The 26,870-nt window shown below is 50.3% G+C and overlaps 2 protein-coding genes across 4 annotated transcripts in view; one reads left to right on the top strand and one right to left on the bottom strand.

Moving 5' to 3' along the window:
- The window catches only part of SVOP (SV2 related protein), a 41,603-nt gene extending 38,756 nt beyond the window's left edge, over positions 1-2,847 (top strand). The window contains exon 16 of the mRNA XM_080650762.1: positions 1,279-2,847. Coding sequence (XP_080506888.1) covers positions 1,279-1,485 — 207 coding nt within the window. The 3' untranslated portion in view covers positions 1,486-2,847. The remainder of the gene's footprint in view (positions 1-1,278) is intronic.
- Positions 198-22,361, bottom strand: DAO (D-amino acid oxidase). Of its 3 annotated transcripts, none has more exons than XR_013959590.1 (13): positions 22,241-22,361; positions 17,265-17,467; positions 16,126-16,240; positions 14,637-14,713; positions 13,940-14,005; positions 12,115-12,169; positions 10,528-10,632; positions 9,589-9,671; positions 8,080-8,197; positions 7,295-7,393; positions 6,006-6,139; positions 2,654-2,704; positions 198-2,309 (listed from the first exon to the last, which is right to left on the bottom strand). XR_013959590.1 is itself a non-coding variant. In XM_080650777.1 (11 exons), exons 2-11 carry the CDS (start codon positions 17,456-17,458, stop codon positions 6,008-6,010), a joined length of 1,044 nt encoding a protein of 347 aa, XP_080506903.1. In that variant the 5' UTR covers positions 17,459-17,467; positions 22,241-22,361; the 3' UTR covers positions 3,751-6,007. The 3 variants fall into 3 exon arrangements, 1 of the variants encoding a protein (XP_080506903.1); XR_013959591.1 differs by lacking the exons at positions 198-2,309; positions 2,654-2,704 and adding exons at positions 3,751-5,578; positions 5,828-5,899; XM_080650777.1 differs by lacking the exons at positions 198-2,309; positions 2,654-2,704 and having other exon boundaries at positions 3,751-6,139.
- Positions 22,362-26,870: the final 4,509 nt, after the last annotated feature.

Raw genomic sequence — 26,870 nt, forward strand, 5'->3', positions numbered from 1 at the left:
CCCACGCAGAAGACCCCTGGGGTGTCATATGATTTGGCCAAAAATAATTTAGATGGAAACAAGTCGGCCAGCATGATTCGTGGGAAACGAATGTCCCCGCCCCTGGTTTCTGAGTTGGGTCATTAGATGTACTTGTAGAATTTTGCAACCCAATGTGTATCTTGAAGCATTTCAATCCATTTTTAGGGATTTCTAAAAAATATTTTTTTATTGATTTCAGAGAGGAAGGGAGAGGGAGAGAAAGAGAAACATCAATGATGAGAGAGAACCATTGATCAGCTGCCTTCTGCATGCCCCACACTGGGGATCGAGCCAGCAGCCCAGGCATGTGCCCTTGACCGGAATTGAACCCGGGACCCTTCAGTCTGCAGGCTGACGCTCTACCTACTGAGCCAAACTGGCCAGGGATGTTATTTTGAAATATCTTTACTTTTTACATATCTAATTTATTTTCTCCCTCTTTTTGTCACTTTTTAAAATTGAGACAAAAATTGTATCACACAAAAACGAGCCATTTTCAGTGGCATTGAGCACATTCCTGATGTTGTGCAACCACCACCCCTAGTTAGTTCCACAACATTTTCATCACCCCAAAACTCTGTACCCATGAACCAGTTCCTCCCCACTCCCCTCTCCCTGCAGCCCCTGGCAACCACCACCTGCATTCTGTCCGTGTGGACTTATCTATTCTGGGTGTTTCATGCACCTGGAATTCCAACACGGGCTTGAGCCGAGCAGTTCTGTTCTGCGCTGCTGTGTTTGGCCATTGTATGTCGCTGCTAACTAATACTGGTTGAGAGCCTGCCATGCGCCCGCCCCGTGCCAAGTGCTGCTACGGTATCTTCTCATTAGGAGGCGGACACTGCCCTTGTGCCCATTTGCCAAATGGAGGAAATGAGGCTCAGCCCCGCTGTGATTTTCCTGGTGCCGTTGAGCTGGGAAGTCAGCAGAGGCGCTGCTCCGGGAGTGCGGGTTGAAATAAGGAATACAGACACTTGGGCCTGTTGGGGTCTGGGTTCGAATCCCAAGCCCATCCTTCGTATCTCTATGAACCTGGGTATGATACTTAACCCTCGCTGAGCCTCAGTTTTTCCCTCTGTAAAATGGGGACAAGGAACTTACCTCCTGGAGCTGTCATGAGGACTAAATGGGACAATCAACACAGTGCTTACGAGAGGGTCCGGCGTTATCAGTATCGTCTGAACGGTTGGTGGTCCATTCAGAAAGGATGCTCTCATGGACACACATCTTCTCCCCTTCCCCCCACACCCCCTCCAGGTGATGTTGGAATCCTCCGTGTACCTGTCGCTGGCGGTTTACAGTGGCTGCTGCCTCCTGGCTGCCCTGGCCTCCTGCTTTTTGCCCATCGAGACCAAAGGCCGCGGGCTGCAGGAATCCAGCCACCGGGAGTGGGGCCAGGAGATGGTGGGCCGAGGGACGCACGGCACAGGCGTCACCAGGTCGAACTCGGGCTCTCAGGAGTAGTGACCTCTGGGGGGCTGAGCTGGTCTTTGAGGCCGTGGAGCGCGGGGAGCTGGTGGAGCCCGTCTGGGGCACCGACCGTCACTGCCGACACCAAGAACTCACCCAAGAGCACAACCTGGACCCCGGTTGCTCCTGTTCATTGAGACCCACCCACGGATGGGGGAAGCCTTTGCTCCGGGGGGAGGTTCTGGATGTGTGGGGGGAGGTTTGTTCATAACCTGTGGATCTGCATGGGAAAACTGCCACACTGGTGACCCTGGTAGCCAGCCAGACACCATCCAGGGTTAGCCGGCCACACCCGTGGTGAGCAACAACCAGAAGGTCTCCATAGACACAGTCCAGGCCCAGCCCCTGTGAGACCCGCCGCCCACCAGCCAGACCTGGTCAGTAGGTTTCTCCTACACCCCAGGCCCCCGACTTTCTTCTTTGAAATCGCAGGTGACGCGGGTGTGGCCTGAGCAGCTTTTTCTTGGGTTTGAGAAACGCTCCCTCGGACGGGGCCTCTCGGTTTGCCTCCCCAGGCACGGCCTGACTCGTGGAGACTCTGGCAGACGGACATGCATTTGACCTTGAGCCACGTGCCCCACGTGGCCCCCTTGGGAGTTGCTGTCCCTGGTTCCAGGGGATCCACATGTGTCCATGGGGTCCGCTGGGCTTGCACCAGACGACCCCGGAAAGCTGTTACCCCAGGCATTGGGGACTGGGCCCAAAGGGAGGCGAGAATCAGGCCCAAAGCCAAAACAGGGCCCTCCCGTTCAGAAGCAGCGAAGGCCGCGTCGGGGCTTCTTTTCCGGCCCTCTCCTCGGTCAGGCGGATTGGGGGCTCTTGGGGAAAGAGGACAGTTAACTCAGGTCTCAGCGCTTTGGACTCTGAGCTCGGGTGAATGGAGAAAACCAAATGATGCTACGCCAACCGCCCACTCCCGTTGGGGTCAGGGGGCCAGGAACCCTCCCCCCTGGTTTCTCTTCCGCCCTTGCTATCAAGGTTGGCTTGGTCTCTGCACAGAGGCAGCTCTTGGGATTCCAACAATGGACCCACAGCAGGGGTGCCACGAGCTGGGGAGGAATGGGGGGGGACCCAGATATGTGAAACGTGTACATTTTCAAAGGAAGAGGAGGAAGGTCATTTGGGTTTGGGGTTGCCCTGGGAAGGAAGGGCTGACACCCACCTCCTGGATTGGGGTTACAAGAGCCTCTTGCCCACCGGGAAGGCAGGGGACCTAGGAAAGGAGGGAGGAAGCTGCTGGGTCCCAACAAAGGCCAGAGAAGCTTGACCCTCTGCTTGGAGATATCTGCTTGACGTCAACATTGCCAGGAAGCCAAATGTGTACGTTCATCTCTTATTAAAACATGTTGGCCCTAGCCGGTTTGGCTCGGTGGATAGAGCGTCAGCCTGTGGACTGAAGGGTCCTGGGTTCGATTCCGGTCAAGGTTGCAGGCTTGATCCCCGGCCCTGGGTTGGGGGCGCATGCAGGAGGCAACCAGTCGATGTATCTCTCTCTCTCTGTCTCCCCCTCTCCCCCCGTCCCCCCACTCTCTCTACAAACCAATGGAAAAATATCCTCGGGTGAGGATAAAAAGCAGGTTGGTGATGGACATCGCAAGGGATGAAGTTTGTCCGTTTGTCATAATGTCCTAGTGACAGTTCAGCCTAATGGCCTTGCCAACTTTGTCCTTCCAGGGTCATCTCAACACCTCCATGTGCTCTGATATGATCATCTTTCCCATAAGGGGGAAACGTGGTACCGCTGGCTGCCTACATTGTGACTTTGGGTCTGTCGGAGGCAACACTCTCTCCTAACGGTGTTGAGGTCACAGTGGGCGGCTTCGCCAGGCTCAAGTCCTAGGTCGACTACAAACAATCCAGTGTCCCTGGAATAGGGGCTGCTGCCCCCTCGACCCAGGCAGTCAGTCAGGGAGGAGGCAGCTTGGCGGATCTTCCGCTCCCTGGCACTGGGGGTGTGCCCTTGAACCCCGAGTGGCTATAGCTCTAATTACTTCTGGTCTGCTGAGCTCTCCTGGGTAACACAGAACCTTCGCTTGTCCTTTTTGCCTTCCAGCTGGCCAGACACTGCTGGGTGAGCATGTCCATTCCCTTTACCCTCAAATAACCTGGAGGGGTGGGGGGCTGGGGTAGGGAAGGAGTGTTTGGTGGGCAGAAATGTTTTCCAGAGGCTGGAGTCGAGAGGCCTGCGATTGAGAGCTTTCTCTTCTTGAGAAAATGCAAGTGAAAAAATTCTTTGCCTTCTAAATCGCTTGCCCTTTCCAAAAAAAAAAAAAAATCAATATTACTGAACGACACACGAGCTGCCACTAAAGTTGCCCAAGCCTCTCGCTGAGGACGTTTGCATCTAATTTTGAACGATCCGAAAGCTCCTGTTTCCATTAATGGAAATGTCATCTATTCCTCTGTGTTAGGAACGATTTCAGAAAATGGCAAAGGATGTTCATCGTAGCTGGGGTTGCGTAATTTCTTCCCCTCACTTCAGATATTCTCAGGAACACAGAAATGACCCTGGCGGTGTTGGCAATGGGATGAAAGACTCTCTCAGGGATGGACTTTGACGTGAATACGGACAGCCTTTATTTTTAAGTAATATTAAGCAACAGAGAGCCTTGAAGGATGAGATGAAGAGTCTCCCTTAGTTACTACTAACAGACATCAAAGGACTGGCGACCTTGAGCTGCAAGCAGCAGTGAAACCAGTCAATGGTAGCTTCAGCCATTGAAATGGTCATTGTTCATTCAACAACAAGCCCAGAGTCAGGCAGTTCTAGGAAAGGCCCAGCAGCTCAAGCGTGTCATCCAAGACCCAACTTCTTTTTGCCTTTCTTCCCTGCTCTCCTCCGCATGTTGGCCCTTTGCAGCCTCATGGTCACAGGGGGACTACCGCGGGCCCGGGGTCGTATTGATTTTCAAAGGAGGAGTAGAGTGGGGAAGGAGCAGTCACCGAAGGGTTTCCTTCAAACGGGTCAGTTGCTTTTGGTTAAAAAGGAAGCGCTTCAACAGATTTACCATTGCTTTGCAATGACCTGGGTCCCATGCCCATGCCAGCATGAATTCTTCCCTAGGGCTGGGGGGAAAGCCCTATTTTCCACAGGAGCTTCTTCAAACAGAATTGGGATTCTGTTAGCGTGGAAGAAGGAAGATGGTGGTGGTGGGAGGCGGGGTGGGGGACAGGAGCCTTGCCACAGAGTTCCCATCAAGGCTGTTTTAATGGCAAGGACTAGCGATTGGACTCAGGTTACTTCACAGGAAGAAGTACAGGAAGAGGGAAGGACAGCACAGAGCAAGGAGACAGGCCCCCAGAAAAGGGGCGGCCACTACTCAGTTGTAGCTGATTTTTGTGTGTGGGTGCATGATGGGATCTCCCAATTTTCAAGACAGGAATCTGGATTTTTATGTCAAATCTCCAAATTTTAGTAGGCCGGGCCAAACATTTTTCAATGATATGTGAGCCCAATAAAATCCACTGCAGGCCAGGTTTGGTGAAGGGGCCGCCTGCTTGCAGCCTCTGGAAGTGCCTCCTCATGGTTGCTGTCTATGCCTACCCTGCACATGGCTTCCACTCACCGTGGCTCGGCTCTGCAAACATATCTGACTCAGCTGTTCAGTGTCCCACTTCCAGATCCTCAGGGGAGGAAGCCGATTGGTCCAGTTTAGTGTTCGTTTCAGTCCTGGCCCAATGAAGATGGGTTGGGAAGATTGGGTCAAGAGGCGCAAACCAAGGTGGCTTCTAGGCTCATGGAAGGCTTTCAGAAACATCTGGAAGCCTGTTTGCCATCTCAGAGGGTACCAGCCAGAAGGCAGAGAGATGCTGAGCAAGCAAGGAGTGTGCTTGGTGAGTTTATTCTCTGTGAAGGGGTTCCTTGTGGGATAATCCTTCCCGTGGCCCCTTCTCAAGGATTACATGGTGTCCCTGGGGCCACTCAGTGGGCCGCTGATGCCGTTCGGGATCCTGGATGTGAAACAGGCATCATATGTTGGTAGTTTCATGCCTCATCTCTTCTGCCTCCTCTGTATTCCAGTTTGACATAGAACTTCCTGTGAAATCTGTTACAACATTCCCTCAGGTTCATTCTGTGGCATTAGGGCTGGGCAAAAGGTTTCCATAAGTTTAGGAAGACAACATCAGATATGTGTCTTTGCTGCAGGACTTTTCAGAACCTTTACTATGTTAATGCAACTTGTCATCAAGTGACTTCACCTCAACTACCTCATTTTCCTGCTCGCCTCTTTGACTTTCTGAGATTTCCTCCCTTCTGAGGACTCATGGAGTAAGCTTTGGCAATGCCAGGCCCAGAGAGAGAGGTCAAAGCGTGCCCAGATGGGGCTGGACTCACCTCCAGGAATTGACCTTCACCTCATGCTTCTTGTGCACAGAAGCCAGGGGCGGGGTGGGGGGTAAGTGATGACTTAGAGAGAAGCACATTGATTAGAGAAGCACATTGATTAGTTGGCCGAGGAAAGCGGGAAGTCCTTGTCGGGGGGGGGGGGGGGCAGGATGGTGGCCATTGGCACCTTCAGAGGTGAGATGGTGGCATCCTGAGCAACTTCCTTTCTTCCAAGACCTCGCCGAAGAGCTTGGCCGCCTCCAGGGCACAGCCCCAGTGGATGGTGAGCCCGTAGCCTCCATGGCCATAGTTGTGGATGACCTGGGAGAGGAAGAGAGGAGGTGGCCTGGTCTGCCCAGAAAGATTCAGGAACTTTCTGAAGAGTCCTGGACAAAGCCAGAGGACAAGGAAACTCTTCTCGGCACCCTGGTGGGAGGGTGGGGTCTCCTGGAACAGCAGTAAGGGGATTATTTGGGGAACTGGAGGTTGACACCCTAGACTCCTACTTAGGAGATGAACCTGCTTTATACACTCAACACAGGAAATGCAGAATCATCTAGAACTTGAGGTCAGAGATTCCCCCCGGCCCCGCCCCCCCCCCCCCCCCCCCGACACACACACACACACACACACACATAAAATGGTTTGAAGTTCTCTAAATCACCTTCCTCATTCCCACCCTGCTCAGGATTGCTGAACCTCCTGTGTTAATAGACGACTCTTCTACCCATGTCAGGAGGAAATAAAACCAGGGGCACCCTAGGAGTGGGGTCTGGGGAACGTGCTTATTCATCCTGGAGACAGAAGCAAGACCTTGGGGCCCCTTTCAAAGCTAAAACCATTAACTGGGACTTAAAAACTCCATGCGTGACTCTCCCGATTGTACACACATCCACAGGATAAGAAAGGACAGTTGACCTCGATGGGGAAGATTACTTTCCTGATGGGAGCCCAACCCCCACCCACTCAGGTCAGTACCTTCAGCCCAGGACAGCACCTCCCATCATTTCAATAAGCCCATTCCCACCCTATGGGAGAGGACATGAGAGGGGACCCCAGAGAGACAATGGAGCAGCCACAAATGGACATCTGGGAAATGGGGCTGGAGTCACATTCAGATCATATCCCAAGCCTGTCCCTCACCCAGTGATCTGATGTAGGCGAGCGACTCCACCTCTTGGAGCCCCTGTTTGCTCATCTGAAGCACAGGGAGGACAGTCCCCACCCCAAAGAGCCGTAGGGGAGATTCCCTAAGGTCGTTCATGTCATGGGCATAAAGCAGATGTTCAATAAGTGCCCATTTCCTTCTGCTTGACCACAGGTTCTAGCAAACCAAGGCACTGCCCTCTATGTAACCTTGAGTGGGTCCTTTCCCATCATTGAACCTCATTTATAGAGGAGGGGACATTAGCCAGCACTGCCAAGAGCCCTCTTAGGGGTGGGGAGGGCATTGCTTTCCATGCCAGGAAAGCATACCTCTGTGTTTGAAGATCCGAAGCAAAGCTGTTCTCTTTCTAGCCGAATCTGGGGGCGTACTGGCCGGAAGCCAGTCAATTCAGCAACAATTTTGGCATCCTGGAAAGAAAAGTGTTAATAATTCATCTCTGGATTATTTTTTTTTCAGCTGCCATTTTTAGGGGATAGAGAGTTCACTTTTGGGACCTCGGTGTCATTACCACCACCTTGAACACCATCACTGTCTGTTTTATTCATCCCCACTGCCATCATCACCACCTTTGTCAGCCACCAACATCATTACTAGCACTCATTACCCCCACTTCTATCAGCTTCTCCAGCTTTATCCACCACCACCACCACCAGTCACCACCATGATATTGTCAACAGTCACCACCTCATCACCATCCTTATTACCATCCTCAGCATTTTCATCACCATCAATACCAGCCACTACCTCCACCTGCTCATCACACCCTCATCACAGTCAGTGTTGTCATTGCCACTAACAGGCACCTGTGAAAACTGAAATTTCTGCACCAAATACATCTGCTCCTCATGAACACTGAATAAGGTGTTTTGAGGATGTCACCTCGGCAGAGAGTAAGTCTTAGTCATGGTCATATCGGTTTCATCAGTCCATAGCAGGACTTCCCTGGACATTATCAAATTCAGGTGTATTCCACAGACACTTGCTGGAATTAATTCGCCCAGTTATCCCATGGTGAAATCTTCCCCTCCTCATGTGTCCTTGTGATCAAGTTGCCCAGAGCTTGGTGCAGGGACCGGATACCTCTCCCCCTTACCTTCAGTGTGGGCTCCAGTCTGCAGCAGCCTTCCCAGATGGTGTTGTGGTCTTCACTATTGTTCACCTCGCTCCAGTTCCCCAGCTGGAAGATGCCTCCAAGAGTCACTGCCTGGATCCTACATAAAAGCAAGGAGGGTCAAGGATGAAGGGAAATGAAGCCTTTGAGATGAGTGGGGGTCATCACCATGCTAACCCTTACCACCATCTCTACCTAACTCGCTCCTACCATCAACATCCCTCCTCACAATACCACCAATACCACGGCCATTGCCATTGTCATCACCATCAACCACCACTTCTACCATCACTGTTATTGTCATCTCTTCATGTGTACAGCATGGCGACTATTGTCAACAATACTGTGTGAATACTTGAAAATTGCTAAGAGAATAGATTTTTTTAAAATATATTTTTTATTGATTTCAGAGAAGAAGGGAGAGGTAGAGAGAGATAGAAACATCAATGATGAGAGAGGCTCATTGATCGGCTGCCTCCTGCATGCAACCTGGGTATGTGCCCTGACTGGGAACCGAACCCGGGACCTCTTGGTCCATGGGACAATGCTCAATCCACTGAGCCTGGCAAGAGAGTAGATTTTAAGTGTTCTAACCACACACAATGTAATTATGTGAGGTAATGAATGTGGTAACTAACCTTATTGTGGCAATCATTTCATAACATATACATATATCAAATCAGATTATGCATCTCAAATGAGCACAACATTATGTGTCAATTATATTTCAATAAACCTGGAAAAAATATTGTCATATTCATGAACAGCACCATCTGCACTACTTCCTTCCTTGTTAGCATTAAGATTTCATCACCATCATCCCCAGTCACCATTTCTACCACCATCATTAGCCATGGATATTGTCATCTCCTGTACACCATCAACCTCGCCACTGAGACAGTCAGCACAGCCACAAAGTTAACATGGCCTCTGAGCCTGTCACCTCTGCCACTCTGTTAACGTTATCATTGCTACTGTCACCTCCATCAGCACTGCTTACCTCCCCACGCCCAGCCACCACCATCATCAACCCTGATCTCCTCATCAATAGCAATACTATCTTTACTGCCACTCTTTCACTATCAACATTGTTGTCATTGCATCAATACCACCACCATATTCATTAACATCACCTCTGTCATTACTATCACCATCAACTCCAATCACCATTCCCACACCCTTCCTGCTATTGCCATCCACACCGCTTCTAGTGCCACTGCTATCACGTCTTTGTCTCCAGCATCACCTTTGTCTCTAGCGTCACTCTCATCCAAAAGCATGTTCAAGCCTGGCCGGCACGGCGTGGCTCAGTGGTTGGTGTTTCTATCTCTGTTGCCCTCTCCCAGGCATTTAATGACTCAACCACACTTTAAAAAAAAACACTTGAAGAAAAAAGCTGAAGGGACTAAGCAAGGGGCCTGGGGCATGCAGTAGGAGCTTAAGGAGGGCATAAAGATGGCCCCTCTTCTGCCTAGGATGCCAGCTTTTTACCCTGGGATGATGTACGGGGACTTGTAGATGCCCCTATCTAGGTCATGGGTGATGATGAAGTGCTTCATCCAAGGAGCATCCACCTGTGGATAGAGGACGGAGAAGTCTCATCAGGGGAAAGGCATCAGCGGGCCCCTGCCCTGCTCCCCTCCAAGACCACGTGCTCTGATAAGAGTGGACAGTTCCCAGGACCCCCTGCCACCGTCTGCACCCGGCTGCCTGCGCTTGCAGGAAGAGCACCCTGACTGAGAGCCCACCTGCTCCCTGAGGCATCGCATGTTTTCACCCACATACCCACAGAAAAGCCCAGCACACATGTGCAAACACACACACACACACACACACACACACACACACGACCACCTCAGGAACACACACGCCATCTCCACACACCTACGAATGCACACGTGTACATTCACAAATAGGCATGCCTCACGCACATGTACATGTACACAGTGAGAGGTGGTGTGGACTGATGCTTATACCCAGGTTCTTAATCCAGGCTGCCTGGGTTCTAATCCCAGTTCCACCGCGTACTGCTGCGTGAAATGGTGCACGTTCCTTAATTCCGCTGTGCCTCAGTTTCCCCACCTGTGAGATGGCGATGGTGATATCATAGACCCCATCTCAAAGGGTTGTGGTAAGGATTCAGTGATGGGACACACCAAGTCCTCTTTTCGTTATAATTATAGGCATGCTCGCACATACATGCAGCTCCCATATATGCACAAGCATATATATATACACACACACATGCTTTGCTATTAAGAAGAAATCTCGAAAGAGAACATTTGGGAGGGTCGTGTTGCTTCTTCACCATGCAATTCCTCTGACAGATGTCCCTGACTCTTCCTCGGTCTTTGGAGATGAAATAAGCAGGCAGCTACCATCTTCCTAGCAACAAAAGCCAGAGGTCTAATCCCTCACCTCCACACTCACCTTAATAATCTGCCCCCGGCCTGGCTGCAGCAGCGGGTCCGGCTGCAGCGCCCCGGCCCACACACCGGTGCAGTTGATAATCACATCGGCGCCTCCTCTTGCCACCTGGCAGCAACCAACAGGGCAGGCAGGGTGGAAGGGGGTAAGGATCCTGGTACCCCCCCGCCCCCGTCCCCGCCCCTCCCCTCCTTTCACCTCAAAGCTCTCAGCTCCCTGTGGCACAGCAGGGCGGAGGCTCAAGGAAGAATTCCTAGGCCTGACTCCTAATGTCTGCTCTGCCCTTGACCTGCCGTGTGGCCTTTGAAATGTCCCGTTACCTCCTCTAGGCTCAGCTGCTTTAGCAATAAAACGGGGCTGGTAATGCACATTCACAAGCCACTGTGAGGATCCAGTGTGGCTCTGGGTGTAAAAGTGCTTAGAAAGGCGTACGGTGGAAAAGGGGGAACCTTTCTGGAACCTTCCAGAAGAAGTCAGAAAGCAAGCAGAGCTAGTTCTCTTCCTCTTTCGGACTCCCCTCCCCCCCCCGCTTTTATTTAATAGATTTTATTGATTTTTTTACAGAGAGGAAGGGAGAGGGAGAGAGAGTTAGAAAGATCGATGAGAGAGAAACATCAATCAGCTGCCTCCTGCACACCCCCTACTGGGGATGTGCCCACAACCAAGGCACATGCCCTTGACCGGAATCGAACCTGGGACCCTTGCGTCAGCAGGCTGACGCTCTATCCACTGAGCCAAACCGGTTAGGGCTCTTTCTGACTCCTTTTCCTTTCATTCTCTTGCCTTCTCTTATGCCAAGACATCTGCAGAAGGCATGTTGGAACCCCTAGTGCTGGGCATGGATGGGATACTCATTAAGTCCAGGATATAGCCAGCCCCCCAGCCCTGCCCCTGTGATGCCCCTCAGAGGTCAGTCCTGGGGCATGCAATCGCAGGGCGCTGTTCCTGTTCATGAGCTAGTGTTTGCTACACTGGACTGTCACCTCTTTGGGAATGAGGGCTGCGTCTGAGTCAGCTATATTTCCCAAGTGCCCATCAGGCCTGGGCGCGGAGTGATGCTTGCTATAGAATGCTAGTGGCTGCGGGTACTGAGCGCCTTCCACGAGCCAAGCATTACCCTTTCTAGCTGCTGGGATTGAGTGAAGTCATAGAACAAAGCTCCTGGGACCAGGCCAGCGCCTGATGGTAGCTGTTCCTGTCATGATTACCGGTGGTGGTGTTCCTCCGGCGGTGAGTCAGCTGGGGCCCGTGACTTTGCAGAAGCATCAACCGGTAGGAGGCAACCCAAGTGTCTGGAACTTGGGGGGTGGGGAGCAGCTGATACTGGGAAGAAGCAGCCAGCTCTCTGAGGCTTTAATATAGATCAGCCCTTCGTGGCCGCCATTATCCCCCTGTCCCTCCACTTCTGCCACCAATATCAAGGCAAAATGCCCGAGTCCTTCTGGGATTGGCACACGTTTGGAGTCTGGGATGGGCCTCAAAGGGATCCTGGAAGGCTGAGGAGGGGGCCCTCAACTCAGCAACAGGAAGCAAAGGCCTGCCCCCTTCTCCTCCCTCCCACACCCAGCCCCTTCCAGCCCTGCAGCTCACCTCCTCAAAAGACTCCACCTTCTGCTGGAAGAAACTCACTCCCCTCTCGGTTAACCTGGGATGACCAGACACACGGAAAAGCTCATTACTCAACCCTCTCTCCCACTTCTCCACAAGGACAGCGTGGGGGGCACGTCCCAAAGACCTTCTGTCCCATGGGGTGCTCCTTGAGAAAACGGCTGTATAGCCAAACCAGTTGGTGCCCCAGGGGCCGTGAAATGTCCCTTGGGAAACCTGGGACGGTCCAAGCTCCTCATCGGGCAGATGGAGATGGGAGAAGGGCCTTGCTGAAGGTCATACTGTGAATCAGTGACAGGGCTGGCATTCAAACTAAATGCAGGGTGGAGGGGGGACAGGGTTGGACCAATGCACCCCTTTGTCAGCAGCAGAGCATGAGGAGGGAGGTGAGCTAGAGACACTCACCCCTCCCTCTAAATGTCCCAGCTGAAAAATATTTGTCACTGTTAGAAATATAGTAGAAACATCAAAAGAACAAGAAATAAACTATATAAAAGCTGAAGCCTAACCTCAGGACTATTTTATCTACATGGTTTCCTCAGGGTAGAAACACTTGGAGCATTTGTTCCAGGAAGAGCCTGGACAGGAGTCATTAAGTGTTCCAAGGTTAGAAGAAATAACCGGGTTTTAGCACAATAATTCGTAAACCTGGCTGATCATTAGAATCACCCAGGGGACTTCCTAAAATGTAAATTTCTGAGCCCCCATCTCAGAGGTTTTGATTCAGTAAATATGAAGTAGGGTCCTGAAATCTATGTGTGTTTTTTTTGTTTTTTGTTTTTTGTTTTGTTTTAAATATATTTTATTGATATTTTACAGAGAGGAAGGGAGAGGGATAGAGAGCCAGAAACATCGATGAGAGAGAAACATCGATCAGCTGCCTCCTGCACACCCCCCACTGGGGATGTGCCCGCAACCAAGGTACATGCCCTTGACCGGAATCGAACCCGGGACCCTTCAGTCCGCAGGCCGACGCTCTATCCACTGAGCCAAACCGGTTTCGGCTGAAATCTATGTTTTTTAAAAAATTTCCCACGTCACCTGATAAAAGCCACCATCTATTCTATATTTTTCAACATCCTAATGAAATAGTAATATGTAGGAAATACGTGGAATCTTTCTTAATATGAAGGCACGTGAATGTAAATATAAATGTATCTCTCAAGCTAATGTTTGCTAATGCAGAACACTTCAAGATTCCTATCAACCTCAGGAACAAGACAGCGACGTCCACCATCACCTGTATTATTTAACATTGTTCTGGAGGTACTGGCCATCGCAGTTAGACAAGAAGAAAAAAAAAAGTGAGGTATAAAAATAAAAGGCAACTTAGGTTTTGTAGATGATGTAAATAGACCTGGAAAACTTAAGAGAATCCGTTTATTTATTTTTTTTATTGTAGTAAATATTTATTTATTTATTTATTTATTTTGACTGTTTGCATTTTATTTTATTTTTTTTTGTTTCTACCTCATTTTCTCTTTCTTTTTTTTTATTATTATTTTTATTATTATTTTTTAATTGTTTGAAGTATTACAAATAGTAGTAAGGAGAATCCGTTTAAAGCTACTACACAAACATTATGGGTTTTAGTGAAGTCGATAGTAAACATCACATGTAAAGAGTTGCCCAGGTGGTTCTGTTGCCCAACCAGACGTGGGAACCACTGCACAGTGGTTAACTCCCACCACACCTGAAGGTTAACATCTGGGGTTGGCCCATACAAAGACGAATACCATGAACAATCATCTACTACAGCCCTGGTCCCTGGGAGGTGTTTTGCTGAAGCTAACGTTGAACGTCTCACCTTTCCGTCAGCCACTGCAGATACTTCCTCCCCTCCAGAGTCAGGCTTGTGTTGAACCAGCCATAGCTAGAGTCACAGCAGGCAAAGGTGGGAATAAAGGATCGGAATCAGAAGGCTATCAAATGGAGAAGGGAGCAGTGTTGGGTTTTTTTTTGGGTAGGCGGGGGAGGGAGGTGGTGGTGGTGTGGGCCCAAGAGTCAAGACAGGACCACTGGGAGAAGTTCAAGGGGGAAGTGGTTTTTAGCTCAATGCAAGGAAATTTGTTCTGTCATACAAAGCCATCCCTGACATAGGGATGTGCAAGTGGAGACTGGATGTACATTTGTAGAGGGGATTCAAGCATTGGGTGGGGCGAGGAGAGGACCAGAAAGACACAGGGCTGTAGGGAAAAGAAGAGGGATTTGGAGTCACAGGCTGGATTGGAATCCCATTTTGGTCCCTTGGCTGTGTGACCTTAGGAAGGAACATAGCCTCTTTAAAGGGATATGGAGCTTCTGGCCTTGAGATCTGTGGTTCCATGACTTCCACTTCCTTAGCCCAAGGCCCAGTTTGGTTGGGTTTCTTCTCGGAAGGAGCTGAACAGAGCACCAGGGGACCAAGGTACAAGGGGCTCTAGGTGTAGGATAGGACAGCAACTTTGGACAGGTCTATCTGAATTATGGGTCCTCAGTCCCTTTGCCCAAGACAGTAACCTTACCTGTAATCGGGGAACATGTCCAGCTCCCTGGGGGTCAGCTTCCGAAATCCCAGAACTATGTCCTTCCAGGAAGGGTCCTGCAGAAGAAGGAGAGGAGGGGACACAGGGATGGGTGCAAGGCAAGAGTAACTATAACAGAAATTTTATATCATGTTCACTGTGTGTAAGGCTCTGTCCCAAGCATTTTACTTATACCACTCCATCTAATCTTCACAACAACGCATTGAGGTAGATACTATTATTATCCCCACTTAATAGATGAGCCCATTGAGGCTTAGAGAGTTTAAGTGACTTGTCTAAGATCACACAACTAATAAATGGTGGAGCTGAGATCTGAACCCACACAGTTTGGCTTCAGAGTCCAAAGCCTTAACCATTATGCTATACCAGTGGTTCTCAACCTTTCTAATGCCGCGACCCTTTAATACAGTTCCTCATGTTGTGGTGACCCCCAACCATAAAATTATTTTCGTTGCTACTTCATAACTGTAATTTTGCTACTTTTATGAATCGTAATGTAAATATCTGTGTTTTCCCATGGTCTTAGGCGACCCTGCTAGCGGTTCTCAACCTGGGGTCGCATTAGAAAGGTTGAGAACCACTGTGCTATACTAAGGGTAAGAGTAAGACTTGGGGTGAGTGATAGGGTAAGGGTTGGAAATATGGGAGACAAAAGGGGAGACAGTGAGAGTCACCAAGGAGTGAGAGTGAGGTCAGACAACATAAATGGAAATTTGATCTCACCCCTGAACGCCTTGAATTCTCTGAGACTCAGTTTTCTGGTCTGTATCGTGGAGTTAATAGTCACTCTTGGTCCCACGGAAGGTAATAGATAACGTGGGTACTGCTCTTAGCACAGGGTTAAATGTTAACTAAACCTTGGAGAGTTGGCTTGGGGTTGTGGGCACCCAGCCAGATCACCCTCTCCAAGCAACCTGAGAATATCCCTCATGCTGTCTGGGTTCAAATCACAGCTCTGCCACTTTAAAGCTTTGTGAGCTCAAGATACGCCATTTCATCTGCAAAAGGAAGATAATAATAACACTTTCTTCCTGGTTATTGTGAGAGTCGAATCACTATTTGTAAAGTAGTTAGGACAGGCCTGGCACACAGTAGGTGCTTTAGAAGTGTGCACCATGATGAGTGTCTTAGTCCATCTTGATGAAAAGCCCGGGGACCACCTCCAGGGTCACAGGACATATTTTGGCCTCAGCACCAAGTGCCCACCACTACAGAACGTGACTAAGTGTTACCCATGCCAATCAAAGGCTAGTCCCCTCTGTTTGTCAGAAGATTCTTTGGTCTCTGCCAATTTAATAACAACATTGGGAACAAAAAAATCATTTTAAAAGCAAGAAATAGGATTTAAAGTAAACTTGTTTTGGACACAGGAGTCTGTCGCCTTCGAGACTCAAAGTACTCCCCAGACTCGAGGCCCCACTGGTCGGTGATCAAGGCTCTGCCCCACGGTCAAGGGCTCCTCACTCACCGGAACAGCTTCATGGAAGAGGTTGTAGCCTGAGATCGGGGCCAGGCCCATGTTTGCAGCATTGGGAGAATGGATGTGGCTCAGGAGGTAGTCGAAGGTCTGCCGGTTCCAATGCCTGGAAGGGTCCACCAGAGTCTCATCACGTCATACCCTGAGCTGGATAAGACAGCTCTGAGAGTCAGCTTGCACAGGGCTGTGGTCAGGCTGGTGGGGAGGTGTCCAAACCCAGAAATCCATCATGTTCCACTCCTGCAGCACCCCACATGCCTATGGGTCTTCCTCTTCCCCAAGCTTTCCAATATGTCCCCATCAATAGAATAGAGAAGAGGGAAACAGAAGATGCTCCATCATAACCTTTCGGAACCTACCTCCAACTTAGGATCACGTAGTTGCCCCGTTTAAATGAAGGCTTTGACCTCCTTCGGAGACTGTGAGCCACACGGTTCAAGCTCTCTCTAGGCACCGCCCCACTGTAAACACCAGCTTGCACTCCCAAATGCTTCCTCTTCTCCCTGGGCTCACAGCTCAACTACATTTCCCAGACTCCTTTGCAGCTAGGCATGACCACGTGACTGCCTTCTAGCCAAAAGACCCCAGAAACTGCACACGTAGTCTTCGTGCTATGCTCCTTGTGAAGGGCAACGTTGGAAGCCATGGAGCAGAATGAACAGAGCCATGAGCTGGAAAGCAGCCTGATCCCTGAATTGTCACCCACTGATCAGGAACACGGGTTTGGAATTTGTGGGAAGAATAAAACGTCTGTTTGAGCTGCTATTCATCTGAGGCTTCCTTTGTTGAATCAGCTGGGGGTTTCAAAACTGACATCGTGACCTTTGCAACTTCTTTGCTAAACCTGAGCATTGATGGACTCACTTAGAAGTACTCCTGATTTCCCGACTCATCTGGCTTGACAGCCACCTGGTTTAGGGGAGGAATGGAGACAGAGCCTCCATCCGCCTGGCACATGTCACTTTTATCACTGCTGAGATCAAGTGTGGCATCTGTAGCACCTGGAAGGGGCTTCATATTTATTATTTTCTTCACATCATGCCAGGCCATAGCCTCCACAATGGGCATCCCCTCTGCAGACCCAGCTCCTCCCTCTGACCGCCCGGCCACCCTCTGGGACCCTCACTCACGCCTCCTGTTGGTTGCCAGGGTCGGAGAGGTAGGGCTGCCACAGGCCAGCAGCCACGTCGGTGTTGGTGAGCGGGGTGAAGCGGTCTGCGTAGACCTTCAAGTCCAGCGACTGCAGGACCGAGTGGTAGCGCTCGTGGATGCAGAGGGCGGTGGACAGCCCAATGACGCCCGCTCCAATCACCACCACGCGCATTGTGCCAGCCTGCAGGACGGAAGGGTGGAGGCGTGCCATCATCACCATCATCTCCATCTCCATCTCCATCACCATCACCACCACCACCCACTGGAGGCTTAGAGTGGCGGATACTGCCAGGCCCTTTTAACCCTCAGTCCTCGCCATGACCCCGACAAAGGGAAAAACAGACATGGAGAGGCGAAGCCCAAGGTCACACAGCGGGTAAGTGACACCACTTTGTATGGGAAGCCTCCCCAAACGCACTGTATCATCTGGGAACATTAACAGGGCCTAACCCCGGCGGGTGTGGCTCAGTGGTTGAACATCAACCCATGAAACAGGAGGGCAAGATTTGATACCCAGTCTGGGCACATGCCCAGGTGGCGGGCTCGTTCCCCAGTGTGGGGCGTGCAGGAGGCAGCCGATCAATGATTTTCATCATTGATGTTTCTATCCCTCTCTCCCTCTCCCTTCCTCTCTCTGAAATCCATAAAAACATATCTTAACGGGCATAGGCAGAGTACCTGGCTAACTCTAGGCTGGGGAGTCTAATGGTTAGAACAATGGGCTCTGGCTTCAAATCTCAGATCTCAGCTCTGCTGCCTACTGGCCATTGACCTTGGGCAAGACGCTTCCCGAGTCTCAATTTCTTCTTCTGGAAAATGGGGAAATGAACTCATGCCTCAGAGAGCAGATGGAAGATTTACCAAGATGACCCATGTGAAAAGTTTAACCCGGTGTCTAGTACAAAAGGAATGACTTACTGACATTCGCAGAGCACCTACTGTGTGCCGGCCTCAGCGCTAAGCGCTTCCCATGCATCATTTCATGTAAGTCTCCCAACATTCTTATGAAGTAGGGACTAGTGTTATTGGCTCCACTTTCCACATGAGGAAACTGAGGCTCAGAGAGATTAAAGTCACTTCCCCGAGGTCACAGAGCCAGGAAGGAGTGCTGCTGGGATTTCATTTCAAGTAAACTCACACGCACTTTTTGCACACCTGCTGTGTGCCAGGCTGGCAGCTAGTGGATGCAGCTGTAAGCAAATCAGCTGCATCAGCCGCAAAGGCTGGCCTCAGAACTCAGGTCCTCCAGCGCACCCCCTCACGGCCTGCCTTGGGGTGCTGGGCTGCTTGAGCCCTCAGAAGTTTAGAAGGCCTAGCAGCTTTTGACCTTGAAGCTGGTTGGGCCTGCACAGCAGGGAAATATTCTACTGGCTCCTGCTGAGGCAGAACAAGGGGACATTTGTGCCCAAAAGGGCCAAATTCAACTTTCCCTCCTCTTTACTCACAACTCTCCTCCCACAGACCTTGGCTCCCCGCCTGTGGCCCTGAACGGCAGGACATTCTCAGTATGGCCTAGTTTTGTAAAGGAGGAAACGGCTCCAGGCCACAAAAACCGTACTCTGTTAGGATTTCAGCAGCCAAGTTGAAGATAAAAACGCCAAAACAAAAGAATCGCATCGTTGCTCTGGGCGATTCTTCTTCCAGCTGCCAACCTGGGCTTGGTTGGGGGTTGAGGGGGTGGTAGGCAGACCCTCCCAGGGACCCCCAGCCTCCTCCTGCAATTTCCTCATCAATAAAATAGGAGGAACCTGGTCTCACGGGGCTGTCCTAAGGATTAAATGAGCAGCATGGCAACAGTTCCTGGTACACTGCCTGGCACGAGTAGGGCCTCAATACATGGCAGCCTCCTTCAGTCCCCCAGCACTTTGGAAATGACAAAGGAAAGAACACTGGGTGTGGAGGAGGGAGGAGGAAGAAGGGAGAGTCAGACCTGGCTTCACTTCCACCTCGCTGTGTGACCTTGGTTAAGTTACTTCCCCTCTCTGGGCCTTCTGACTGTCTTTGCATAACCGCCAGAGAGCTGAGCACCTTTGTACATCAACAATAAGAAGGCAGGAATAGAGGGCTCTTCTGTATTGTCCAGATTCCCCACCATGAATCCGTGAGGCGGCACGGCATGGGGAAGTGGCCGTCACAGCCCAGGCCGTGGGTCAGACCCCACCCAGGTTCACAGCTGGCTCTGGCACGGACCCACGGTGTGACCCTGGACAAGTCACCTAACCTGACTGAGCAAGGGTGGCCAACCTCCCGCTATCCCAGGACTGAGGGTGTCCCCAGGATGGGGGGGTCTGAGTGCTAACACCGGGAGAGTCCCGTGGCAAACCGGGATGAGTAGGTGCTCATTGTAACAGCCTCGGTTTCCTCTTCCATAAACTTTGGAGGGTTCACAAAGCTCCCTGCTGATTGTCTCCCCACCAGAACATCAGCTCCAGGAGGGCAGGGACTTTTGTCTACTGCTCCGTCCCCATGGCCTCGACCAGTACCCGGCCCGTAGCAAGGACTCACGAATGAATGAATAAATGAATGAATGGAGTTCTTAGAGGAGCAAACGAGAAAATACTTGTAAAGCGCTGGGCAGCTCATAAATTAAACCAGTGATTGGTTATCGTTGTCCCTGGTCTGCAGCTGAGGCTGGGAGAGAGAAGGCTACTAGAAGTCACAGCAAGAGGTGGAAGAAGGAACGGGGGGCGGGGGGGGGAAGAGGGGGGGTGGGGAGGGCATCCAGTTCTGCTTTTTCTAGAGCCCAAGTTTTTCTCATTCTCATGTCACCTAGAAAACCAGTGAGTAATTGGGGGGGGGGGCGGGGGAGGAGCTGCTTATATAATAGAAGTATGTGCGATGAGAGAAGAGAGTGTCTGAAAACCCTTAAGAGGTTTCTGGACAGGGAGAAAGAGGCTTCGAACGTCTCGGATAACAAGCAAAGCCTCCGGGTAGGTGTGGTGTCACACGTCCAAGAGAAGAGCAGGAGTGGGGGGGGGGTCCCAGAGTAACTTCCGGTACCAGCTGGCAGGATAAAGGGGTAAGTCACAGCGCGGGGCTCAAGTTCTGCAGAATGTAAAATTCTAAAGGTGAGCAAGATGTCATCATGCAGACGGGGAAACTGAGGCTGGAAGAAGAGAAGGGACTCAGCTGAAGTCACACATTTGTGAACAAAGAGGTGTGGACCTTAGCCAGCGTGGCTCGGCTGGAGTGTCATCCATCCCATGTAGGGGTCGCAGGTTTGATTCCCGGTCAGGACACATACCCAGGTTGAAGGTTCAATCCCCAGTCGGGGCACACATATGGATGTTTCTCTCTCACATCGACGTTTCTCTCTCCCTCTCCATCTCTCAAAAACCAATAAAAACAGCCCTGACCGGTTTGGCTCAGTGGATAGAGTGTCGGCCTGCGGACTGAAGGGTCCCAAGTTTGATTCCGGTCAAGGGCATGTACCTTGGTTGCGGGCACATCCCCAGTAGGGGGTGTGCAGGAAGCAGCTGATCGATGTTTCTCTCTCATCGATGTTTCTGGCTCTCTCTCCCTCTCCCTTCCTCTCTGTAGAAAAGCAATAAAATATATTTTTTTAAAAAAACAATAAAAACATATTCTCGGGTATTAAAAAAAAAAAAGATTTGTAGGGTCTTGAGGTTAAAAAGACCCCGTGAAAGGCAGGAATAGGTCACGTCCAGAAAAGAACTACAACGTGGAGAGAAACAGCAATGACCGCAGCTGCTAGTTTCTAGGATTATGCTGAGAACTTCACCTGCATTATCTACTTTAACCTTCTACCAACCCTTGGGGTTATCATTATGCCCATTTTACAGAGGAGGCAACTGAGCCTCAGACAGCCCCTGGGAAGAAGCAGGGCCCAGGCCAGCCTGACTCACACGTGAAAAATCTGAAGGTCACACAGGTGAAGAGAAACCCCAATGTTTCAAGGTCCTACATTGGGGGAAAGAAAAAAAAAAATCCCACATAAAATACAACAATTGCAGGAATGTTTAGTGTGTTGGTGATAGGCATAGAAGGGAAGAGGGAATATGTCTGTCCTAAATCAATTATCTTAATAAAGTAAGTGAATCAAATTGGACACTGATTACGGTAACTTTGTGTGTGTGTCTAATTATAATGTCTATTTAAGGATGGAGCAGGAAAGGAACCATTTTGGTCGTCTGCCACTTGCCAGACACATGTAGATGCAGTATAGACATCCTCTCACTTAATCCTCTCACCTGCTCTAGAAGGTTCTACAGAAGTGAAACGGCAGTGTAGGGAGAGAGAGCCACTCTCCCACAGTCACCCAGCCAGTGTGGGCCAGGGTTCAGACCTGCGCTTTCTGCACCGTGCAGCCAGCCGGCAATACGTGGACACCGACACCGACACTTTCTGCTTGTCCCGTTTCTTTCCTTATCTTCTCCCTTTTCCCTAGAAAGTAGCTTGAGGCAGCTCCTGCCTTGGATGGCCACAGGCGCTCAGCAAAGAATAGGAAAGATTGTCCTGAAAAAAATCAGCACGTCCCGGGGGAGGTATTTCAGTGAACATTATTAGCGCCTCCAAGTTGCGCCCCCGGGCTACTTCTGTTGAAGGGGATGTTTTCAGAGTTTATATTTAAAATGGAACAGATTTTATAAACGCTCGCCAGCCAGGCTACCAGCTCCCCGCCCCCCAAATAATAATGACCATGTATTGAGTACTTGCCACCGGCCCCGTTCTGTGCTAAGCACTTTACATTAATCACCTGTTTGAATCCTCAGATCAACCCTGTCAGAGGCGAGTTAGGATCCCATCTTCCAGATGAGGAAACTGAGGCTTAGAAAGGCGAAGGTGCTTACCCTGCCCGACTACAAGGCTGTCACCTGCCTCAGGCTCTAAAGTGGAGCGGTCTCTGTTGACACCAGGAGATGTCAAACAGGAGATCATGAGGTCTACTGTTCCCCTTCCCTTCCCCCCCTCTAAAAAAACAAACCCCACTGACCTGGTGTGCCGAACTTCTGGAGAAATGTGGCAGCTGCTGTGGGTGCAGGGTCCTGTCTCCTGAGGGGAGGCTCCTGATTCTGGGGTGTCCTGTCCTCAGTCCTCTGCCCGCCAGCCGGGACTGGAGCTCAGGGTCAAAGTCCGGAGTTATAGACAGGGCACCGCTTGGCGCTGCGCTGCTGGCAGGGGCTGGACCCAGGCCAGGCGGGGAGACCTCCCCTCCCCTCACTCCCAGTCCCTGAAAAGCTGCCTGACTTTTCTGGCTGATCCCAAGCCCCTGTGTCCAGTCCTCGGTGGAAGGGAGGGGGCAGGCGGGGGTTCTTGGAGGGCTGATGGGCACAAGCAGGCCTGTCTCCCGGGCCAGCTGGAGGCGATCCTCTTTCTTCTCTCTTTCTGCTGCCACCCTGGGGGAGGGAGGGTCGTTTCCTGGCCTGCAGGGGGTGGTAGGGGTGGTCATCTTGGCAGCACCGGAGGGGAGGCCGGAGGTACTGGACAGGGCTCCCGGGCCAGCCGGCCAGCCCAGTGCCATTCTGGGACGCTAGGTGGATAAGGCCAAGAAGAGACCATGAGGATACGTGGCTCTTTGCTCGGTATCCAGGGATACTAACAGCAGGCCAGATCCCTCCTCTGCAGAGCTAGACCTGGAGCTGTAATTATTAAAGCCCAAAGGTCATCGGGCACCTCACTGTATGGCTGGGGAGACTGAGGCCAGAGAGAAGAACCAACCAGCCCTCGGTGAGCATCGTTGGGGTCAGTTTTGAAGTACCAGTCTCTACCTGGCCCCTACCGTCAGCATCATCAAATAAAAAGGTAGAGGTGAGCATCAGCCCTCGGACTGAAGGGTTCCGGGTTTGATTCCAGTCAAGGGTACGTACCTTGGTTGCAGGTTCCCCAGCCCTGGTCGAGTAGGGGAGGCAACCAATTGATGTGTCTCTCTCACATCAATGTTTCTCTCTCTCTCTCTCTGTCTCTCCCACTCCCTTCCACTTTCTCTAAAATGCAATGGGGGCGGGGGGGAAAGGCACCCTGTATTTTACCAGGTGACCCCTCACACAGGCAGTCTGTACCCAGAGCTGGAGCACCGGGCCACCACACTAGAGAACTTAACTGAGCGGGAACAGTGAAGGGTCTCAGGGACCACACAGGGACTTCCCACACGGTAGGGCTGGATGTGGGCTGTGGTTTCAGAGAGTCCTGTGCTGTATGTAAAAAGCGAATGCAGTATTGTTACTTAATTTTGGAAAATGAGGTGCGGGGACACCTGTTGTTTTCATGATACAAAGCACAGAAAGTAACATTCCACAGAATATTCTTGGCTATTGGATTAAGATGTCCCCCAGGGCCGTGTGCAATTTTTAAAATCTTTATCAGAAGAGGGCATGAGATTAAAAAAAAAGGGGGGGGGAGAAAAAGCCGAGAAACACTGAACTGGATGAATGTGCCCATTTTACAGCTGAGTAAACTGAGGCCCAAAGAGGGGAAGGGATGTGCCCTAAGTCCCACAGGGTATATGCTCACTCAGTGGGTTGATTGCAAGGTCCTTGAGAAACTATTCTGAAGTCCAAGTTTCACTGATCATGCTAGCAGGCCCCAAAGAACCTTGGGAAGCATTTTGTTTGTTTGTTTATTAGGCTGGAATGTTCGGGATCAAGGATTTCTCCCACCTACTGGCTGATTGATAAACAACGTGGCCTCCTTGCAGCTCTGAAATTCACTCAGGCCAGGGCAAAAGGATCATTCACTAGGAGGCAGAACTCTGCGGAGGCCACGTGAAGTTATAGAATAACAAGTTAACCCCCGCCCACACACACTCTCTCTCAGACAAAATTAGCTTTATTATACCTTTTCTGAGTACTGACATGATCATAACCTCTATAGTTTACACAGAACAGGAGATAGAAAGCAGAAAGTACCTATCCCCTGTAACCAATCCCACCGCCAGGAAAGAGGGGCCAATTCACATTTTGGGCAAATATCCCCAAACATTAACATAAACACACCACTTCAGGTGCCGAAAATGGGATCACGTCGTGCGTGCTGTTTCGACTCCCAGTTCACGTATCAATATGGTCTGTCCTGAACACGTTTCCACTCGACTAATAACCAGTGGTCCATTCACACAGGACCATTGAATATGGGTATCACAGTTCTTAAAGGCAGATCCTAGAGGGACTGTCTCGGTAATGTTTTCAATATTACAAATAAGTGTTACAGAAAAGCAGAGAAGAACCAAGCAATACTTAAAGAGATGGAGTTACATTTATTACGTGCGGGTCCAGAGGAAAATGTCTCTCAAATTCTGGGCCCCAACATGGAGGAACTTTCTCTATTTATATGTTTTTACCTTCTTTGTCTCCTAAATATGGGGTGTTTCTGGCCCCCTTTGCAAGTTCTTAAAGAGCCCTTATGTGCTGGGGCCTTGAGACCTCAACCAAAGGCCTGGCCTGGTGCCAGCACTGATCATTTCGTCCGGGGAAGGTTTAATGGCCTCTCTAAAGTGGGAGTAGTCTTATTTTCCTCATTATTTAAGCAAGCAAGCACTTACAGAAGCCAAATAGCAGGGTTAAACTTTCAAACAGCAGTTTTTATATAAGATGGATGCTTCACAAGTATCCTGGCTGTGACTCTTGGCACACGTGTCTAATTATGTCTTTGGGGTCAAGTCCTAAGAAATGGAATCACTGTGCCTCAGGGTTTGCTGGAGCCCATCCACCTGTCCAGAGAGACGCCTTCGCAGGCGCCCTGGATACCGGTGACATCCTGACGCCACAGGCCAAGGGGCCAAGGCTTCACGTCCCATACACCATTCCCTGAACACGGGGGCATGTCCAAACTGTCACCTCCCTGGCAAGAAAGGCCAGGAACCTGGACATGGGCTCTGAGGTCTGGTTGGCCTGGGTTCAAGTCCTACCTCTGCTCAGAGCCTCCATTTCTGCATCCCGGGAGATAATAACCCAGGTGTATTTGTTTCCTGGAGCTGCTCTATTTATTTTTATTTCTTCTCTTTTTTTATTATTTATTTATTTTTTTAATTGTTTGAAGTATTACAAATAGTAGTACATATGTCTCATTTTTTTTTTTTTTTCCCCATCCTGGAGCTGCTTTAGGAAAGAACTACAGACTGGGTGGTTCAAACAACACAAATGTGTCGCCTCACAGATCTGGAGGCTGGGGTTGGTTCCTTCCGAGGCCTGTGCGAATCTGTCCCAGGCTTCTCTCCCGGTTTCTAGGGTTTGCTGCTGGCAATCTAGGCTGTTCCTTGGCCGGTGACAGCAAAATTCCAACCTCCACATGGCGATTACCCTGTGTGTCTGTCTTTGCGGCCAAATTTCCCCTTTTCGTGAGGACATAGTCATATTGGACTGGGGCCCGCCCTAATGACCTCATCTTAACTTGATGACATCTGCACAGACCCTATTTCCAAATAAGGTCACATTCACAGGTCATGGGGGTTAGGACTTCAGCTCATAACCAAGCCATGAAATAAGGCTCCAGCAAACCCTTTAGGCACAGTGGTTCCCCTTCACAAAAGAAGGAAGTAAGCCTCAGGCAAAGGAAGTGCCTGCCCTTATTTCTAACTTCGAAGGCCAGTTTGAAGCTGGCAGATTCCAGGGTTTTTACATCAACCTGGTGGGGTTGTCGTGTGATCCCTCTGCTCAAATGTCACCTTGTCTAGAGGTTCCCTGGCCACTTGCCTAAACGGCCCCCTCCTCACCCTCTCGCCTTAGCCTGCTTTTCTCCACCCCGTTTGTTAATTCTCACCTGAGGATATTTTTTCCATTGATTTTTAGACAGAGTAGAAGGGTGGGGGAGAGACAGAGGGAAAGAAACATTGATGTGAGAGAGACAGGTCAATTGGTTGTCTCCCTCACATGCCCCAGGGATGGAGCCTGCCCTTGACAGGAATCAAACCCGGGACCCTTCAGTCCGAGGACCGACGCTCTAAGCACTGAGCAAACCATTGAGGGCTCTCAAGCCCCCCCCCCCCTTTTCTTAAATATATTTTATTAATTTTTTACAGAGAGGAAGAGAGAGGGATAGAGAGTTAGAAACATCGATCAGCTGCCTTCTGCACACTCCCTACTGGGGATGTGCCTGCAACCAAGGTACATGCCCTTGACCGGAATTGAACCTGGAACCCCTCAGTCCACAGGCCAACGCTCTATCCACTGAGCCAAACCAGTCAGGGCTCTCAAGCCCTTTTTACTACTTGATATCATATTTCATTTATTTGAATCTGTGCCTGTCTTGTTCTAAGAACTTTACCAATATTAATTCATTTAAATATAACGTATTTTGCATATATTGTACTAATGGCTTACACGGTTTGACTCTATTCCCACTTCCTTTCCCCCCTCCTAGGCTGAACTGGAAGAACCTCTGTCTTTTGCTTGAATTCTAAAGTAGAAAAACGTGGGTTCAAACCCCAGCTTCATCACTCCCTAGCTAAGTTACCTTGTAGGTGTGACTTAACCACTCCATGCATCCATTTCTTCATCCATGAAATGAGAATCAGAACAGTGTGACAAGAAATAAATAAAGAGGCCTAACCCAGTAACAGACACAGGGGCTGTAGGAGCACAGATAAGGGATATCTCATCTTCCCGTAGGAGGCGACCCCGGAGGGTGCA

This window comes from Plecotus auritus (genome assembly GCF_963455305.1).
Source record: "Plecotus auritus genome assembly, chromosome: 13".
Lineage (NCBI taxonomy): Eukaryota > Metazoa > Chordata > Mammalia > Chiroptera > Vespertilionidae > Plecotus > Plecotus auritus.

What these genes read in the sequence shown, in the direction of transcription:
- DAO (XM_080650777.1), bottom strand. Translation starts at nt 17,458, where the DNA reads ATGCGCGTGGTGGTGATTGGAGCGGGCGTCATTGGGCTGTCCACCGCC. An exon ending in GACATGTTCCCCGATTACAG is followed by an intron (nt 14,006 to 14,636) that starts GTAAGGTTACTG and finishes CTGTGACTCTAG; the next exon opens with CTATGGCTGGTTCAACACAA. An exon ending in AGGTGGAGTCTTTTGAGGAG is followed by an intron (nt 10,633 to 12,114) that starts GTGAGCTGCAGG and finishes GGTTGCTGCCAG; the next exon opens with GTGGCAAGAGGAGGCGCCGA.